The sequence below is a fragment of the Heptranchias perlo genome, chromosome 9 (assembly GCF_035084215.1).
Source record: "Heptranchias perlo isolate sHepPer1 chromosome 9, sHepPer1.hap1, whole genome shotgun sequence".
NCBI classification, from domain to species: Eukaryota; Metazoa; Chordata; class Chondrichthyes; order Hexanchiformes; family Hexanchidae; genus Heptranchias; species Heptranchias perlo.
Genome location: NC_090333.1, coordinates 28277596 through 28294777, shown reverse-complemented (window position 1 = coordinate 28294777; position 17182 = coordinate 28277596). Strand labels below are relative to the sequence as shown.

The 17182-nt window shown below is 39.9% G+C and overlaps 1 protein-coding gene across 2 annotated transcripts; it reads right to left on the bottom strand.

Annotated features, from left to right (window-relative positions):
* Positions 1-186: 186 nt before the first annotated feature.
* Positions 187-15937, bottom strand: plk3 (polo-like kinase 3 (Drosophila)). 2 transcript variants are annotated; one of them, XM_067990085.1, is made up of 15 exons: positions 15737-15937; positions 12359-12466; positions 11912-12028; positions 11393-11522; positions 10352-10439; positions 9729-9824; positions 8277-8475; positions 7491-7617; positions 6408-6517; positions 5224-5320; positions 4597-4680; positions 3743-3911; positions 3220-3349; positions 2730-2846; positions 187-2255 (listed from the first exon to the last, which is right to left on the bottom strand). In XM_067990085.1, exons 1-15 carry the CDS (start codon positions 15872-15874, stop codon positions 2061-2063), a joined length of 1905 nt encoding a protein of 634 aa, XP_067846186.1. In that variant the 5' UTR covers positions 15875-15937; the 3' UTR covers positions 187-2060. The 2 variants fall into 2 exon arrangements, with proteins under 2 accessions (XP_067846186.1, XP_067846187.1); XM_067990086.1 differs by lacking the exon at positions 187-2255 and having other exon boundaries at positions 2759-2846; positions 3220-3287.
* Positions 15938-17182: the final 1245 nt, after the last annotated feature.

Below are 17182 nucleotides of genomic sequence, written 5' to 3'. Positions count from 1 at the left end.
AAGCATGGGCTAGGGAGCACTGAAACAGAAAATCCTGGCCCTCATCTACTCTTGTGCAACCCAGTACAAAACTGTAGAGGCTTGAGAGCAAGTTATATGCCCACCTTCAAGTAGCATGCAGCACATTCTTGGAAAATTTTCATGCATTCCTTCCCCCCTCCCCCCCAGTATGAGAGGAAACAGGTGTTGATTTAATGAAGCTTTATTTTGATATAAAACAAGTCATACAACCTTTTGACAGAATTTCAATAAAATTCTGTTGTCCTTAAAAACAATGAAATAAATAATAAATACAAAAATAAATAGGCTCACTCGCTCAATACTTGCATAAACATAAATAAGACCAGATTTATTAAATACTAAGGAATCTCAAATAGAGAGACCTCCAGGAGGCATGGATAAATGTGGAATGAGCTAAACTTAAACACTTCAGTTGTACCATATGTCAAAATGCAATTTCTCCTTTTCTTCCCCACACCAGGCAAGTATGAAATTTTTTCAACTTTACATTAAGTCTCCAATTCACAATTTTTCTACTGATTTGGAATGGGACATTTTTGCCACACCATTGGAAAAGTGAAACATATTCAGCAGATCAAGGCAAAACATTTGTTTGAAGGTTGTCCTGCTTTATCCCCCCCAGGTTGTGCAAAGAGCACAGAAGTTCCAAGTCCAGTGCTCTATACAAAATAGATGGAAGTAGCAAAGATAATTAAACAGCCAGACAATCTACAAATGCACTTTAAAATATTGCTACTATGACATGGCTTTTGATCAGCTTAGAATTCAATGAGATGTGGCAAGGTAGTTCCATGATTGTTTCCAGTCTCTTGGGATAGCCATTGTCCCGCCACTGAAAAGTATCCTATCCGGTGCAACAAGTTTACCTTAATGACAAACACAGCATTCTGTATATGGACACGGCCAAAGTGCTTTCTCTCCCCCAACGCCCCATAAGAGGCACTTGGATCTCACTAATGGAAACAGCAGTTTGGTGTCTTCCAGTAATCATTTACAAGTCAGTGACAAGCAGTGGAGAAAGTCCATCTTGGTGGAAGTCACCATAAATTCAGGCCATTACAAGTGTGGCAAACCATGATTTTGATTTAGACCCTAGTGTGGATTATTATTTCAAGTCAAACATTGTCCAGTTGGTGTATAGGCCTTGGATTAAGTTGGAAAAGTTTGATTTGACAAAGGTTTACAATGTGTCCATGACACTAAAAAGGAATGTGATTATAGTTGTCTAGATACCAAGCTGATGTATTGAGCACTGTTTCTCAAGTCCATCAAGATCCTGGTTTAATGACAGAGTGGACTGTCCAGTTGTCTTGCACTTAATGTCCGCAATAAATCCTATCTCAATTCCTGCTGTTCAAGCTTACCTTTTCGACTTAAGTTAAGCTAGTAAACTGTTTGTATTAACCCACTGCCTTTGACTGCACTCTGATCAGGCAAAACAAGACAAGTTCATTTTTAAAAATGAAAGTAAAATAATTGAACACATTATATCTTCACTTTTGGCAAGCTCAAGGCCTAGAGTCTCTTTTAAAAAAAAGTCTGCCTTGTGACTGATAGGCAAATGGAACCTTCACCACACAAGATTCTATTCTCATGCCAGCAATCAGGAGATCATCAACTTATCCACACTGGAGGGGTTGCTTTAATAGTTTTCAGATTCTGGGGTAGTAATTAGGAAGTCATCCTCATCACATCACTACCCACCAAAACCAAATACTGCACTCATTTTTCACAAATCCTCAAGCACCGAGGGAGCAGAGAACCAAACAAAAATAACTTCAATAGCTCAGTTGTGCACACATGTCCTTCTCCTATACAGTAGTGACATTCTAACAGATGCAAGATTATAAACCACCATTGGTTAGACATTAGATTTTTCTCCCCCCTCCCCCAAAACAGCAGCTAATTGTAGCCAGACACTGGCCATTCCGATGCTACACAGGTAGCTCAGTATCTTGCACCCTATAAAACTCCATAGTAGAAGCAATGTTAAATACTGTATGTCCCTCGCCTCTTCAAAAAAGGTTTTATTTCATATTTTAGGAGCCAGCCTTCTGCTGCAACAGTTTCAATGCGTATGTCAGACGATTGTGGAGTTCTTGTGAACAGCCCAGTTCCATTATGGTGCTCAGTTTGTACGTGCAGGCAACACGATCCTTGTTGATGTACGTAAGCAGGTAAGAATGGTTGGCTTTGCATAGAATGAGCTTTGTATGATCATGATAAAAGTTAACCTGAGGGGGGAGAAAAAAAAAGTTTACCACCTTTGATCTGATTTTTTTTAAAGTTTGTGTAAAAGTTCAACGATTCTAGTGCTGGGGACTGGAAAACACTTTCCAGGAGAGAGCGCTTGCACATGTTGGATATAAAGATTAGTTCTCAGCACTCACTAAGACTGAAAGCCCCATCCCAGCATTAGATTCACTCTCTCCAATCTCAACAGGACAAATTTTCAGTTACTGCTGAAATGTAATGGACTTATCTAATAGAAATTAAAATTTCAGACCCCTTTAAGCCTTCTTGCCCCCACCAACTGAACCAAAGCTAAAAGAAACAATGGAGTACCATCTCTGCCACTTGATATGCAAGGTATTGGATTGGCAAACTATGGCCCAGGACAAAAAGTGAAAATGTGCAAGGCAGTGACGTCAGGCAATAAGCTAGATTAACGATATTTTGATTTGAAAGAAGCAAAGCAACAAGTTTACCTGTAAAGTGCCATTGTTGAACAGCATCAATAGGGAATGATCAGTTTTAACCCACTGCAACAGGAACAAAGAGGGATCTTGACAGTCTTCAAGGAATGTCCTGGGCAAGTCACCTCCCTTTAGAAACAAGAGTTGGTTTTTAAAATTCTAGTTTGTAAATTGAGACAATATTTACTGTACTGATTTTACAAGTTCTTGAAACCATATAGAAATGGTTAAATCTAAAGCCACATGGCCAATGACAGGAAATGAAGTGCCACCATGGTAGACACTTTATACACTTAGTCTTATAATTACAGAATATGGAGCTACAGAACTTCTAAATTCAGTTACTGAAATATTCTAGCTGCTGACTAAACTTCCTTCAGTGCTTGAAAAGCCTTATAACTCGCCAACAAAAAAACACGCACTACAAAAGGTTGTAATTCCAGTTGTTTGGATATCAAGGCCGCAACTCAAATTACATCAATAAAGCTGTTTCATTACTCACCTCCATCAAATTTTCCTCCATGTAGTTGGCAAAATACTGGACAATTGTCATCTGCTTGACCAGCTGCTCTGGAATTGCAGAGGCAGAGAAGGAAAAATGCTGGTTGTTATTGAGGTAATAATATACATTCCTGTGAAAAGAATAGGTGGAAAAAAAGTTCAGTGTCTGGGGCAATCATGCCTTGCTTTAATAATTGTCAGCCTACATGTAGAATTCAAATGTTGACATGACAAATTGTGATTATACAAAGCAAAAATCAACCTTTGAGAACAAAGTATTGGTGCATCAAGTCAAAAGCTGAGACGATAGGAAGCTGCATGCTGAGGCAACAAAGGTACTTATGAAAAGGGAAGAGCCCCAGGAAGGTTTGATGCCAGCAGCATATCCAAAACCAACATTTAAGTATGTTGGACAAGTTTAGCTGCACATGGGTTGGATGGATATAGCTTCTTTAAATCTCCTGTGTAGGAGAGAATCTTCAGAATAGGATGTTATGGTGTTGGGCAACATGATTACAACTCACCTCCGGTCTGTAGAGAGGCTCATATGGGTTCCATCATTGAACAGGACACCGATGCTGCGATTAGACAACTGATAGCCAAAGCCGTATTTATTGGAGTAGTCAACCCATTTGGTGACCCATAGGAAGGGTTTGGACCTGTGGAGGCTGTGTCCTACTGGGTTCTTTTTAGCTGCAAGAAAAAGGAGTTAGCGATTTAGTCTTTATAACTTCCATATACCCAGGCTAATAAAATATTTGTCAAGTGGAGCAACAAGGTTTCAGCCTAGAAGGTGGCTGGGTAGGTTTCAGTTTTGGCTCAGCAGTAGCACTCAGACATTAGGTCAAGGGTTCAAGCCCACTCTAAAGACCCGAGCATATAATTTAGGTTGACACTTCAGCACCGTCCTAAGGAGGTGTTAAACCACCAGTAGGGGAGTTCACCTGGTGTACTGTCCAACATTTATTAATCAACCAATATCACTAAAACCAGATTATCTGGTCATTTATCTCATTGCAGTTAGTGGAACCTTGCTGTGTGCAATTATTAGCAATATTTGCCTACAAGGGTGACTACACTTCCAAACTGCTTCATTGGCTGTAGAACACTGTGGTGTCATGAAAGACACTATAAATTCAAGTTCTTTCCTTTCTAGAAGACAGCATGGACCATTATCAAGCTTAGTCACCCTGCAAGCTGAATAAAGCCAGAAACCAGAGCAAACCCAAAGAAATTCATGAGGTTTGGAAAAAAGACTAAACAAAAATCAGATTAAGATGCAAATTTTTAAAAAGTGACAATTTCATAACATCTACTAGTCAAATCACTATATTGAAATTAACAGTAAAACTTAATTCCAAAAAGATATGAAATGTACCTGATGGCATGGCTGAAAGACAACTTTTGAGAACACAGGTAGCAGCATCTGCCATTTGCTGAGCCATGGGTCCCTCTTCAGCAGCTGTAAAATAAGTACATCAGCATTTAGCAACATCCAGGATATTGTTTCATTCACTTGTGTATAGCTGGCAGCTCAGTCCATCACGGTCAAAAGTGCTGATATTCAAACAGCAACATTCTGCATAGAAATGATGTTTGACTGGAAGAATTAAAATCAGCCAGCTGGCTCAGTCTTTGATGGTTTCTATCAAGTGAGTGATTGCTTAAAGATTATTCTTAGTGCTACTACTGAATTAAGTTCAATGGCACTTAAAGTATGCTAAAAGAACAAAATCCAGCAACTTGTGTCAGCATCAACACTGCTTTGCTGTATTAGGACCCAAAGAGAATATAGTAGAACACAGCACAAAGCCAAAAGACTCCATTTTACAGGAATGAGGATAAACCAGCTATTAGTTTAGAATTTATCTCTTACCCCACAAAAGTTTGGATGGGGTAGGAGAAAAAGGAAAGCCAATCTGGGAAGTGGAAGATAAGCCATTAAACAGGTAAGAACATTTAGCTACTACACAATCACTAATTTAATTGCTCTTTTACAACTCACTTTCACAGTTGGCACCAGCTGGTCCTATAGCAGATTTTTTTGATTCTGCTGTTTCCATAGGAAAGGAGTTTGCTGTTTGGCCAGTAAGAAATGTATGCTAAAGGAAAGAAGAATAAAATTAGTGTACATTGTCATTAAAAGCCATCAGTTTCTCAAAGCTTGAGGACCAAAAGACCCACTTAGCAAAGAAAATTAAGTGTGATATACTACACTTTGTTCCCATTCTGGAAGCCAAATTATTGCTGTTGCCAGGGACAGCATCTAAGCCTGAAAATAGTGACCAAAACAATTCCTGCAGAAGCTAAAGTTTGCCTTAACAGGTATATTAAGGGCTTCATTTTTAAGAGCAAAGAGCACAAACCACTGTGGATCAATATCAGTTAAAAATCAGTTAAGTGCAAGTACAGGAAGCCACAATGATTCCAACATAAGAGGAATGTAATTCCTTCATCTCATTTTGCATATACTTAATTTTCCATGATTCATTCTGACCTCAATTAGCATTTTTACAGGCTCATTTTTCTGCAAGGACATTTGTCATTCATCATTCTAACTCTGCAGTGTGCTTGTGTACTGTACATTACCAATATTTACAACCGTATGTCATAGGAAATACATCTAGGCACTTTCCCTGTTCTGTTTGGACATGAAAAGATGCTAGGATACTCTGCAGTTAAAATTTGTTTCCTTGCTTTTGAATGAAAATGCCAGATTTATTAAAATCTTTACCAAACTGTGAATGTACCAAGTGTTTGCTACCACAGAAAGAGGCAAGAGTTAGTAGCTGGGAATTCAGAGCAGCATTAGAAAAGGTATGCACTGTCAAAATAGAGTCAGAGGGAAACCATGAATGAAATGAATATAAAAAAGGTAATATAGCCTGGACCCATTACAATTAATGTTAGTCTCACTACAATTTTTGTATAGTGCATAGCACAAAATCAGCTATAGTAAATGTATCAATTGAGGACTAAATACACAGACTAAGTCTGATTTTACAAGGAGGTACGGAAGAAAGGAAATTGAAGACAATTAATTTCCAAGCTTTATGGTTGCAGCCATTTACTGAGACCTACAGTGTAAAAAAGTCATGCATTTTAGGTCTTACAAGATTGAAATTCTGAAGATTTTACTGAAAGTTAAGCGCTGAATTAGAGTAGACCCAACAGTCTAATCATTTCTACCTCAGTTGCATTTGCAGTTTTGTAGCTTATCTGTCTGTGGATGGAGCTCTTCATAAGATCTGCTGCAAGCTTGGAGATATCATCCTTCTCCACACAGATGGTTTTAGTATCTGCAATCAAGACACAAATTTTGATAAAGACAAAGTAGTTATACCAGCAGACTCATTCAATACAGATTGTAAGAGATATTAGTGCTGTGCTAGGAGTGTTTGAAACCAAGCCAAAATGCAGGAAGGTGTAAAGTTTCACTAGATATTGGGGGGGGGAAAAAAGGTGAGTTTTTCTTTCCTCCCCACCCCCCCCTTATAGCACTAGAAACATCATGTCAGAGAAAAATGCACCATGGCAATATTTGCAGTTTAATAATCCTGCCCTCATTAAAAAAAGTGCCAGATTGCAAGACTCATTAGGCCATAAGACCATGAGATAGGAGGCGGCCATTCGGCCCCTCGAGCTTGCTCTGCCATTTCAGCAAATTAGGCCTTCCAAAAATCATAGCAAAATTAAATATAATAGCTTTATCGGCATACTGGAACTCCCTACTCAACAGCACTGTAAGAGAACCTTCACCACATAATGCAGCAGCTCAAGAAGGTGGCGTACCATCAACTTCAAGGGCAATAAATGCTGGCCCTGCCAGTGACACCCACATCCCATGAATGCAAAAACCAAAATATTACACATTACAGATTAGCAAATCTTTCAAGAAATCTTAATGCATAGTTACTGATCATTTATTTAGGTCACATTTGTTCACTAAACAATGTGGTAGAGGGAAGACAATCATTTTTACTCCTAAAGAATCTACAAAGACCCCATTTAAACAGATGGGGCAAATTAAGCAGTTGAGGTCAAGGCCATTTAGGCAAATTTATGCAAGAGACTCCAACATTAGACAATCAAAAAGCCGTCTGCCCTGCCGCTACAGTGTATTTCCTTCTATTACTTAATCTGAAAGCTGCAAGATCAAAAGGCTCTGAACTCTCAACAAACTTTACCTTCCAGTGTACTAAAGGTAGTTTAAGGCTGGAACTTTAATCTTCCCCAGACATTTAGGCACATTAGCATACCCCCATCACTAACCTTTTGACTTCTTTTTCCCAAAGAAGGCCTCTGTAAACTTTTCGAAGAAGTTTTTAGTGGGAGCCGGGCCTCTCAGCTCAGGAGCCATCAGGCAGCTGCTTGGGTGGAGCACATCAGGTATAAAGCCCTGAACACAAAAATTGAAACATCTCAATCCTAAGTAGATCATGTAAATCATTACATTCCAAAAATACCATTAAGTCAAAGTTGAGCTGAATATTAATGCTGGTCTGAGTTTAGAATTTAAATAATGTACATACTTGGGTAACCCTAGATCCATTTTTTGGAATTAGCTTATTTAAAATCATTAATTGTGTAAGTACTCAAATTTTCACTAATTCTGTACACTTGGCAGAGTAGCGTCTGTGAGCCATAGGTGGGTTTAGACAGAAGTGGCAGGCTTCCAAAGACACTGTTGGTGGGTTAACACTACTTGTCCTTCCCACCCTTCCACTAATTGATCTCCAGTCGTTTACATCCACTAACAAAGGCAATTTGCTCCCACATCAATAATGATTTAGAGCTACTACTGCTGTTGTGGGGGGAGGAAGAGTTGCAAGGCAACCATTGAAAAATAACTATTCTATATAAAAAAGTTTGGAAACTGCCAGTGTTTAAAATATTGCAATGATCAAGCTATATTTACATTAACTATGAGTACTTAGCCCTGCTTCTAGTGTTCATTCTGGAAAAGAGCCCTTCAATAAGAGAAGTTACTATTCAGAAATAGGTATTTTCCCCCCTCTGTTTTAATATCAAATCATCCCATTTTGTTAGTATCCTTACTTTTGTGAAAAAATCATGGTTCATAATTTCATCCAGTGTAGGCCGTTGTTCTGGATTCTTCTTCAGGATGCTACCAATGAGATCCTTTGCAGGGACTGAAAAAGATGAAGGCATGGTGTACTCAACTGCTCGGATACACCTGTAGGTGTCTTTGAGGTCAGAGGTCTCAAATGGTGGACGGCCAAATAACATAGTGTACCTGTAAAACAAGAGAAAACCAATTATCCCTGGCATTTTTGCCTTCTACAGCAATAACCTCAGATTTAAAAACATTTTACTTTAGCACTTGTGGAATTAAATCCTGCCTATTACATACAACACGTGTGCTATACTACACAATGGCAACGTATGGGTTCAGACTATACAAGTATCTCAACACTTTTTGGTATCAGTGGAGGCTTATGAATTAACAGCAACTCAAGATTTGCAGACAAACAAATTTACTGTCAAGTACAGTATAACTGCAAGTGCTAAAAATCTGAGCTAACAGAAAATGCCGGAATACACAACAGGCCATTCAACATCTGTAAAGAGAAATAAAGTTTTGGGTGCATGCCATTCATCAGTTCTGAAGGCATACTCCCAAGTCATTAGCTGGTCTTCTCTTTTATAGATGCTGGCTGACTTGCTGTGTACTTCCACAGCATCTGCTGCTTTTATTTATAATTAAAAATACTGCACAAGCAGGCATTTCAGTTTCTGCTTTCAATGGAAGCCTTCATTGACAAGATCACCATGCAAAACTGAGGTAGGAAAGCATTTTACTAAAAATCACATTAAAATGGAGGTGTTCATTGTATTTTTAATTATTTGAGGCATAATGAAATGCCTTAAGTTTTGCTTTTACATTAGGCTAATTCTTACAGTATTACTTTATTAGGAACTTTGTTCAGATCCACAGATTTCCAAGAACTGATCTTAGTGCCATTCCTCCAGCTAACAGGGTAGCTCTTGGCCCTCAGTTACTTGATGCAATACCCCCCCACCCCCCCCCCCCCCTTAGCTGGTTTACAAAGTGATTTTTTTCTGCTGGGGAAAGGGCAAGGGACAAGAGCAGGATTGGAGCATTCCCTACACAGGGAACTATAGTGCAGATAGTGGAGTGCACCAACAGGAATTAATTCAGACACAAGACTGCTAGCAAAGAAACATTTTTTTTAAAAAAAGGAACTGCAGTCAAACAGGAAGGGTTTTGGTTTGCTGAAGATTCACACTCTGATGTACTTTCAGACTCAACATTACCACTTCAACTGAACATCAATGTCAGCATAGAAGCTTTGTGCACAGGAAGTAGTGGTTTGGCTGCTAATGCAAATAGACCTCGTGCCTGCTCTAAATTGATCAACATCTTTGTTAAAAATAGTTTAACTATCTGCAGTGGTTTGCCACTTTTTCCATAACTTTTGATTGCATATGAGCTTCTGTACAAAAAAAGTCCAAGAAAGAACTTACATTACACAGCCCAAAGACCAGATGTCAGCCTCGGGACCATGACCTTGTTTGTTTAGTACCTCAGGTGCCAGATAGTTTGGAGTACCACAGATTGTCCTGGAGAATAATTCAAGCCAGAATATTAAAATAAGCAACACAAGTGGTTCTCTACCAGTTTAAAGCAGTAACTCAAGTCTTGCTGAACAAACCAGCAAAATCCTAAACAAAGAAAAGCCAGTTGATTTCAATCAAATTATTTGATGCAAGTTTTGGGAGAATGTGTGTTCAGGAGACAAAAAAAACTGGGGAAACTGAATATTTCAGTTTTTAATACCAGCATTACCCATTTCCAGATTAGATAACCACATTCAGATCAGTGCACCCTCCACTCCAATAGTAGACCTAGAACCCAATTGCATGCACTAGTTTTTACAATTCACCACACCAGCTCCTATATACCACTGACTAATTGCAGACCTGCAACAATTAAAATTTTCACCCCCTACTGCTCCTCTTCACCCACCCCCTTAAATCTGGACTTGATTCAAAAACCAGATTACATCAGTAACAGCATGGCAACCCCCTGTACAACCCAATTTTTCCCTGCATTGTGCATTTATACAAATAACTATTAAGATACATACCTTTTCCTCTGATCGATTGGTAGAAGCTTAGTTGCCAAGCCAAAGTCACCGACTTTCACCTCCATGTTGTCATTAACAAAGAAATTACCTACAAGGTGCAAAAAAGTTTGCTCAAATGTGGCCACTATAAAGTTACATTTATACCAAGTCAACTATTCCTCCAGAATAAGAAAAATGCTGGAAATACTCAGCAAGTCAGGCAGCAACTGGCAAAAAAAAGTTCAATGACCTTTTTAGGGTCATCAACCTGAAACTAACTTTCTCTCCCCACAAATGCTGCTTGACCTAGAGTATCCCCAGCATTTTCTGTTTTATTTCAGATTTACAGTATTTTGCTTTTGATTGTATCTTCCAGAACTTGCTTTAATTGAAGACAAACTCTTGTACCCTTTAGGAGACACAATTAGATGCTGTATTAGCAAGAGACACTAGGTGTTGATTGGAAGATGCAAATTCTACTGACTAGTCTCTGAAGTTTGCCCCTTCACTTCCCCTGGGAATTTTCCCCCCTTCCTCTGAATTGATCCCTAGCTAGGATACAGTTCCACAGATCTACTCACATTCCAGCACCTCACCCAAATGGCCATTAATTACATTAGCCTAGACAGCAAGCGTTGACAAGCTACACCACCTCAGTTTGGGTTTTTTTTTTTGGGGGGGGGGGGGGGGGGGGGGGTGGGGAAGAAAAGAAAGGACGAGGTCGTAAGGAAAAAAAAAGGAAAAATGAAGCCAGAGTCTAATCATAAACTTTGCCCAATATCCACAGATGCATACTTCCAGTAGGGGGGGGGGGGGGGGGGGGGGGGTCACTGGATAGAAATTAGGCAGTTTTTCTCCTCCCTAAACCAGAGACATTGAGGCTAATTGTAGCACTCTTCTCCCAGTCTGCTGTTAGCTAGCATGATATCAGCCCAGTTAACAGCAGAGCAGGGAGCTTGAACTTGTGACTTTCTTGGGATGTATGGCCCACCTAATCATGGCCATATTGGTTCAGACAGTTGACAGCCAGTGCACACCTTAATTTATGGTATTATACAAAACCTAGTTTGAGGTCTCTATGAAGAATATCCCGAGCATGGAGGTACTTGAGGCCCAATATAATTTGTCTGAGGTAATAACGGACTTCTGGCTCTGTTATAGTTTTCCTTGCTTTCAATATATGCGCTAATGACTGAAAGACAATGAGAAATGTTAGTTAGCAAAAGAAAGCTGCACAGTTTGTTACTTCACTAAGACTTCATATTCAGATTATTAACATGAGACTTAATATTTATATTGAGGCTGAAACTCATGTTAAAATTGCTACATTTATACTTCTCCCCTACTCAATGTCCTGTTCTTTTTGTGTTACTTATTGAACAGTTAATTCACTGCTAAATTCAAAGTAAAGCATTCATCTAAAGGTTTCAACTGAACAAGGAAGCAATTCAATTGTGCAAAGTTTCACAGTTTAGTTTCAGTATTCATGTTTTTGAGCACTGGTACTGGACAAGGAACCCATTAAGCACTCACTGTAGCTAAAAGGTTATTGGCACTTGTTTGGTCCAAAATTCTACTCACCTTGTGACTGCAGTGCTCTAGAAAGATATAAATATTTTCATCATCTTCAAAGTTATGGTAGAATTTCACTATGTGTTTATTGGACAGGGATTTGTGGAGTTCAATTTCCTTCTCAATCTGTAAAAGATGGTGCAAGAAAACAAGGTGAAATCAGTGAGCTCAAAGCAATGTCCTCCCTCATGTGCCACCATCCCCAAGGCCAGGCCACATAGCCAAGTTTCCTTTGGCATCCATAATCATGCTGCACAAAAGATGCACTGGTCTCTGGTAATGAGGTCCATTAAAAGTTGCAACACAACATAAAGATTTGAGAATTCTCTGTGCTGCTCAGCACTTCAGGCTGTATAAAATTAAATAGATGTGTACAGATTCATTAAGCCACTGTAGGTTTTTTGCCAAAGACTACATTATGAAGAATAGGATTATGACTGATAAAGTAGTTCTTACCTTATCTTTCTGGTGAGGCTTTGAGACTCTGGTATGTGGAATAACTTTAACTGCATATATTCGGTTACTGGAGAGATCAGTCATTTCATAGCATCTTGCAAAACCACCCTAAAAAGGGAAAAACACTTGATTGTAAAATTCCATTGCTTCCAACTTCCAGTCACACCTCTATTTCCCTCTCCCCATGTGAACAACATTCAAACAGGCCATTATGTTCTGTGCCATCTGAATAAAGCATGAGAACAGCACTAGATTCTACAGAATGAAATTGCACTACCATATGACTGCATGTTCCTGAACCTATCTTCTTTCAGAAGAGATTTGAAAAATTGGTCAACCCTTTCGTACACAGGTTGTGTTACATTTCTACTTTGAGACAGCTTTGGAAGCTATAAAAAGTCTGTACAAAAGTAATTTGAGCAAAGATCTTAAGGCTATGAACTGTTAATACTTAAACAAATGGCTATTTTTGGGTAAATTACGATTAGAATATTTTCAATCCTAAAAGCAGAATGAGTAAGTAGTCCAATCTCTTTCTCTCTTCTCTTTCCCCCCCCCCCCCCCCCCCCCCCCAAAAAAAAAAACCTTATACAACCAGTTAGAATCCCTCCACATCTCTTGGACAGATAATAAAACTTTTCCAAGTGCAACAAAAGTGCACTTGTAATTGCTATTTTCAAAGTATTGCTGTATAATAGCTAGTACGTCAAAAACTGATCTAAACTTTAGTGTCCAACTTGGACAACCCAATAACACTGACTCCCCAATGTTTATTATTTGGGTGCACATCTAACAGAGTAAGGAGAGCAGAGAGCTGCTGCCTAAATTAAGTCCAATAACACATGTCCTTGTGGCATATTAGTTGCCATCAATGTCTTATGCATTTCTTCCAATCTATGAATGCACAGATGTAGTTTGCATCAGGTAATAGGCTCATGCAATATGGTAAGTAGTAAGCACTGCCATCATTTCAGGAGGTTTTTTTTTCTTTGTCCAGAAGTGAGACAGTCCCATTGACACCAATGCAACCGCCACAATGGGGAAAGGCAGGAAAGTGGAGTTGAGGTAAAAACAGGTCAGCCAAGATCTCATTAAATGGCAGAGCAGGCTCGAAGGGCCAAATGGCCTATTCCTATCTCTTATGGTCACAAGCAAGGAGGTTTCAAATCATTCAAGTGCACAAGTTCTGAAAATCGCAAGTGAAACAATATGGAGGACACCACTAACCGCATTCCATTAACCTAATTATTTACACGCTATGCCTACCGGTTTACCATGGCCAACATAGCAAACCTGTGTCGAGAAAACACGAGGCAGTTGTCGTTTCAGGTATAAAGCTAGTTTGAGGAAAGGTTTTAAACCTGAAATGCCAACTGTCGTCTTCTCTCCACGGATACTGCCAGACTTGCTGAGTGGCTCCAGCGTTTGCTGAGTTTTTTTGTTTCAGATTTCCAGCAACCGCAGTGTTTTACTTTTATTTTCTAATACAGCCTGTATAACCCCCCCCCCCCTTTCGTGTGACCGGATTTCAAAAAAAGTGGGAAAACTTTGATTTTCTATTTACAGAATATATCTTTCAAGAGTTCTTTTGAAACAAAGCAATATCGTCACCAAAATCAAATGCTATACATGAGCAGTTGTAAACAATTTTACAACACCAAGTTATAGTCCAGCAATTTTATTTTAAATTCACAAGCTTTCGGAGGCTTCCTCCTTCGTCAGGTGAACGATGTGAAATTAAACTTCCCGGGGAAATTAAACTTCCCGGGGAAATTTAATTTCACATCGTTCACCTGACGAAGGAGGAAGCCTCTGAAAGCTTGTGAATTTAAAATAAAATTGCTGGACTATAACTTGGTGTTGTAAAATTGTTTACAATTGTCAACCCCAGTCCATCACCGGCATCTCCACATCATACATGAGCAGCACAGAAGACTTTACAGATGTGATAGAAATCGCCAAATTCAGGGTGAATGCAATGAAGTATAACGGGTTAGATAAGGGAAATCGTTTAAACTGTTAGGTAGCCCGTCTATATTTAAGCTTAGCGAGAAGCGATGAGTAAACGTCCTATATTTTCCCCACTGGAATATTTTGGGCTCCCCCTTCATTCCTGCAGAGTGACGGAAAGAGGTTTCCGCTTCCACCGGGAGGAATTCAGACACGTGGCAGTACGAAGTGGCTTGAGAGAGAGAGAGATGATGCAACTCAGTTATAGGACACTGCAGCGCCGGTTTCCCAACAGTGTTATCCTCAAACGGATATTTAAAGATTCAATACCTAAAAAGTCAGTCTGAACAGAATTCCCACTCCCTGCCAATGTCATTCACACGGAAGCAAGCGAGGTCATCTAGAACCTAGTAATGTGATTCAGAATATTCCTGCCGTTAGAGGAACAATGATTGATCCTCTATGGAGAGAGAAAGTAGCCTGCCTTATATCTCAAATCATCTCCACTCATCCCATAACCAGCCAGCCCAGTGTTGGAGAATCACTGACTTTTCATTGGCCACTTATTTCATCTCCCCGCCCCTCCCAATACACTCGTGTCCATAACGTCAGGATCTTCCTATAGCTTAAAACCAGCATTTGTCCATAATGGAAAAAAAAAAGCCCCGGGGAAGTTTAATTAAAGCTAAAACAGAAGTTCTGAATGTTGGTAATTAATTAGAAGTTTCACTTGGTTAGTTTCCCCCCCCCCTCCTCCTCCTCCTCAAACGCCGCTAAACGTACAAATCCCAATGTTAACCTACATTCACACCCAGCTCGCATTTATAAGCCAGGCGGTTAAATAATTGAACCACTTCATAAAGTGGAATCAGTTGTGTAGTTAGATAGAGATAAAATATGGGGGGGAAGTTTAAATTACAAGAAAATGTACTTGAGGTACAGTCTGTGTTTTTCACAAAGAAAAAAAAATGTCATTTTAGAAACACAAATCGCAGACGCGTGCTATGTGGATATCAAGAGTAAGACACCGAGACTGTAGGCTCCAACATAAAATACATCCAATTTTAACAATTTCAAAACATTAGTGCCCATTACTTTTAAAAAGGGAACCACTAAACTATACATACATAAACGATCTGCGAAAGCCAAGATCACAAATGGACCTCGAGGAAAAAACCCCTCCTCATTTAACCTCTGCTTCACAGGTAAACTACCATCTCGCTCGAACCACAAACGCGAAATTCAGTAAATTAAAAAGAGATTTCAGAAATGGGCAAGGGTCGTACTCTAATTGACCAGAACCCATTAAACTTTCAACCTCTAGGCGGGGATGTAAAAGCGAAAAAACCCTGCACTGCAGCAGCTCCTTGCCTCTCAGCCCCAGCCTGCTTTACAACTTAAACAGGATGCTTTCTGGCACAGCTGTACCTTTCCGAGCAGCCGCCCTCGACAGTAACATTTGCCGGTCTTTGGAGCGGTAACCATTCGACACAAATCAGTTCTTTCCCGGCCAACTTTAGGGTGAAGGCAGCCACCATCCGAAGCTTTCTGAACTTCCGAACTCATTCTTTTAATTGATATTTATAAAAAAAATCCCGGCAGCTGTGCGCCGCGACCAGCTCTATTCACAATCCGATCAGACACATGGGCAGGGAATCCCTCCCGCTACTTTATACGCGCCGTCTGACGTCACAGAGGCGGGATACCCTCCCGAAGGCGGGGCTAAAACTTCACACGGCGCTCTCATTGGCCCCGTTCCAATCCGTTCTGCCTGTAATCGGCTGGCGGAGGCATTGAAGCTATTTGTATGTGGGTGCAGCACTCTTAGGTTCATGTGATTTTTGTTGGTAATGAAATGGAACAAAATGAAGTTTCCTAGCGTACAATCCTGTCTAGATCATGAAAAATGCACTGCTCACTATGCTCTGTTCACAAATATCATCCCGCCCCACCCCGATTAATCTTATATGTCAGCAGCACCACGGAAAAGTCAGCAGCCAAAATAGAATTTGTTTAATAGTTGATGTACGTACGATCACAGCCAATTTTCACTCCTGTACCAAATTGCTGCTTCTTGGCAAATCAGAATATCTTAGCCGGTTGAGTGCAACGAACAAAACACATGGCATCACAGAGATCTTATAAAGGGCAGAGGAGACAAAATGCAACATCTTACAATAAAAATTATCAAAGAGGATGCACCGGCATGAGTACCAATAACACCAACAAAACGTGAAATGCTGGAGAAGCTCAGCAAGTCAGGCAGCATCTGTGGAGAAAAAAGCAGAGTTAACGTTTCAGGTCGAAGACCTTTCGTCAGAACTGGAAGATGTTAAAGAAGACTCTGAAGAAAGAACAGTCCGTAGAGCACACCGTCCTGTGTTACCAAACTGTTAGGGATGAACCGGGACAGATACCACGCATCTCTCTCCACACCCTCTGCACAAAGGGGCAGCCCATCAGGAGGTGGGAGACCTTGGGGAGGATGGGGTTATGGGAGTGAGGGGCTTTGTGTGAGTAAAACGCTTTAAGACGTCTTCCTGCATGAGGGCAGTTAAAGAAATGCACATTTTGTTGCTGCTGAAAATCATGCAGTGCTTTGAATATGTTTTTTTTTTCTTTTTTTTTCTTTTTTTTTATTACGCTTGATTTTTTTTTACACCGCACCGACCTCCTCTTCCTCCCTCTGTTGGGTGTTTTTTTTTCTTCTTTTTTTCGGCTCAGGACTATCGACTGGAAGTGCAGTCAGGCTGATCCTTGATCGCTTGCTGGTGTGTCTGAAAGACAAACAATCGTAGCAGCGACTCTTTTTAAAAAATATTTTTTTGGCGTTTTAGGCCCCCCTTTTATAAGAAAGAGGGGGTTTAGGGTGTG

Coding starts and splice junctions, on each gene's coding strand:
- plk3 (XM_067990085.1), bottom strand. CDS start 15,874: ATGAGTTCGGAAGTTCAGAAAGCTTCGGATGGTGGCTGCCTTCACCCT. Junction 10,440..11,392: donor TCATAGAGACCTCAAACTAG/GTTTTGTATAAT, acceptor TGCACCTTGTAG/GTAATTTCTTTGTTAATGAC. Junction 2,256..2,729: donor TCAACAATGGCACTTTACAG/GTAAACTTGTTG, acceptor CTCCCCCCTCAG/GTTAACTTTTATCATGATCA.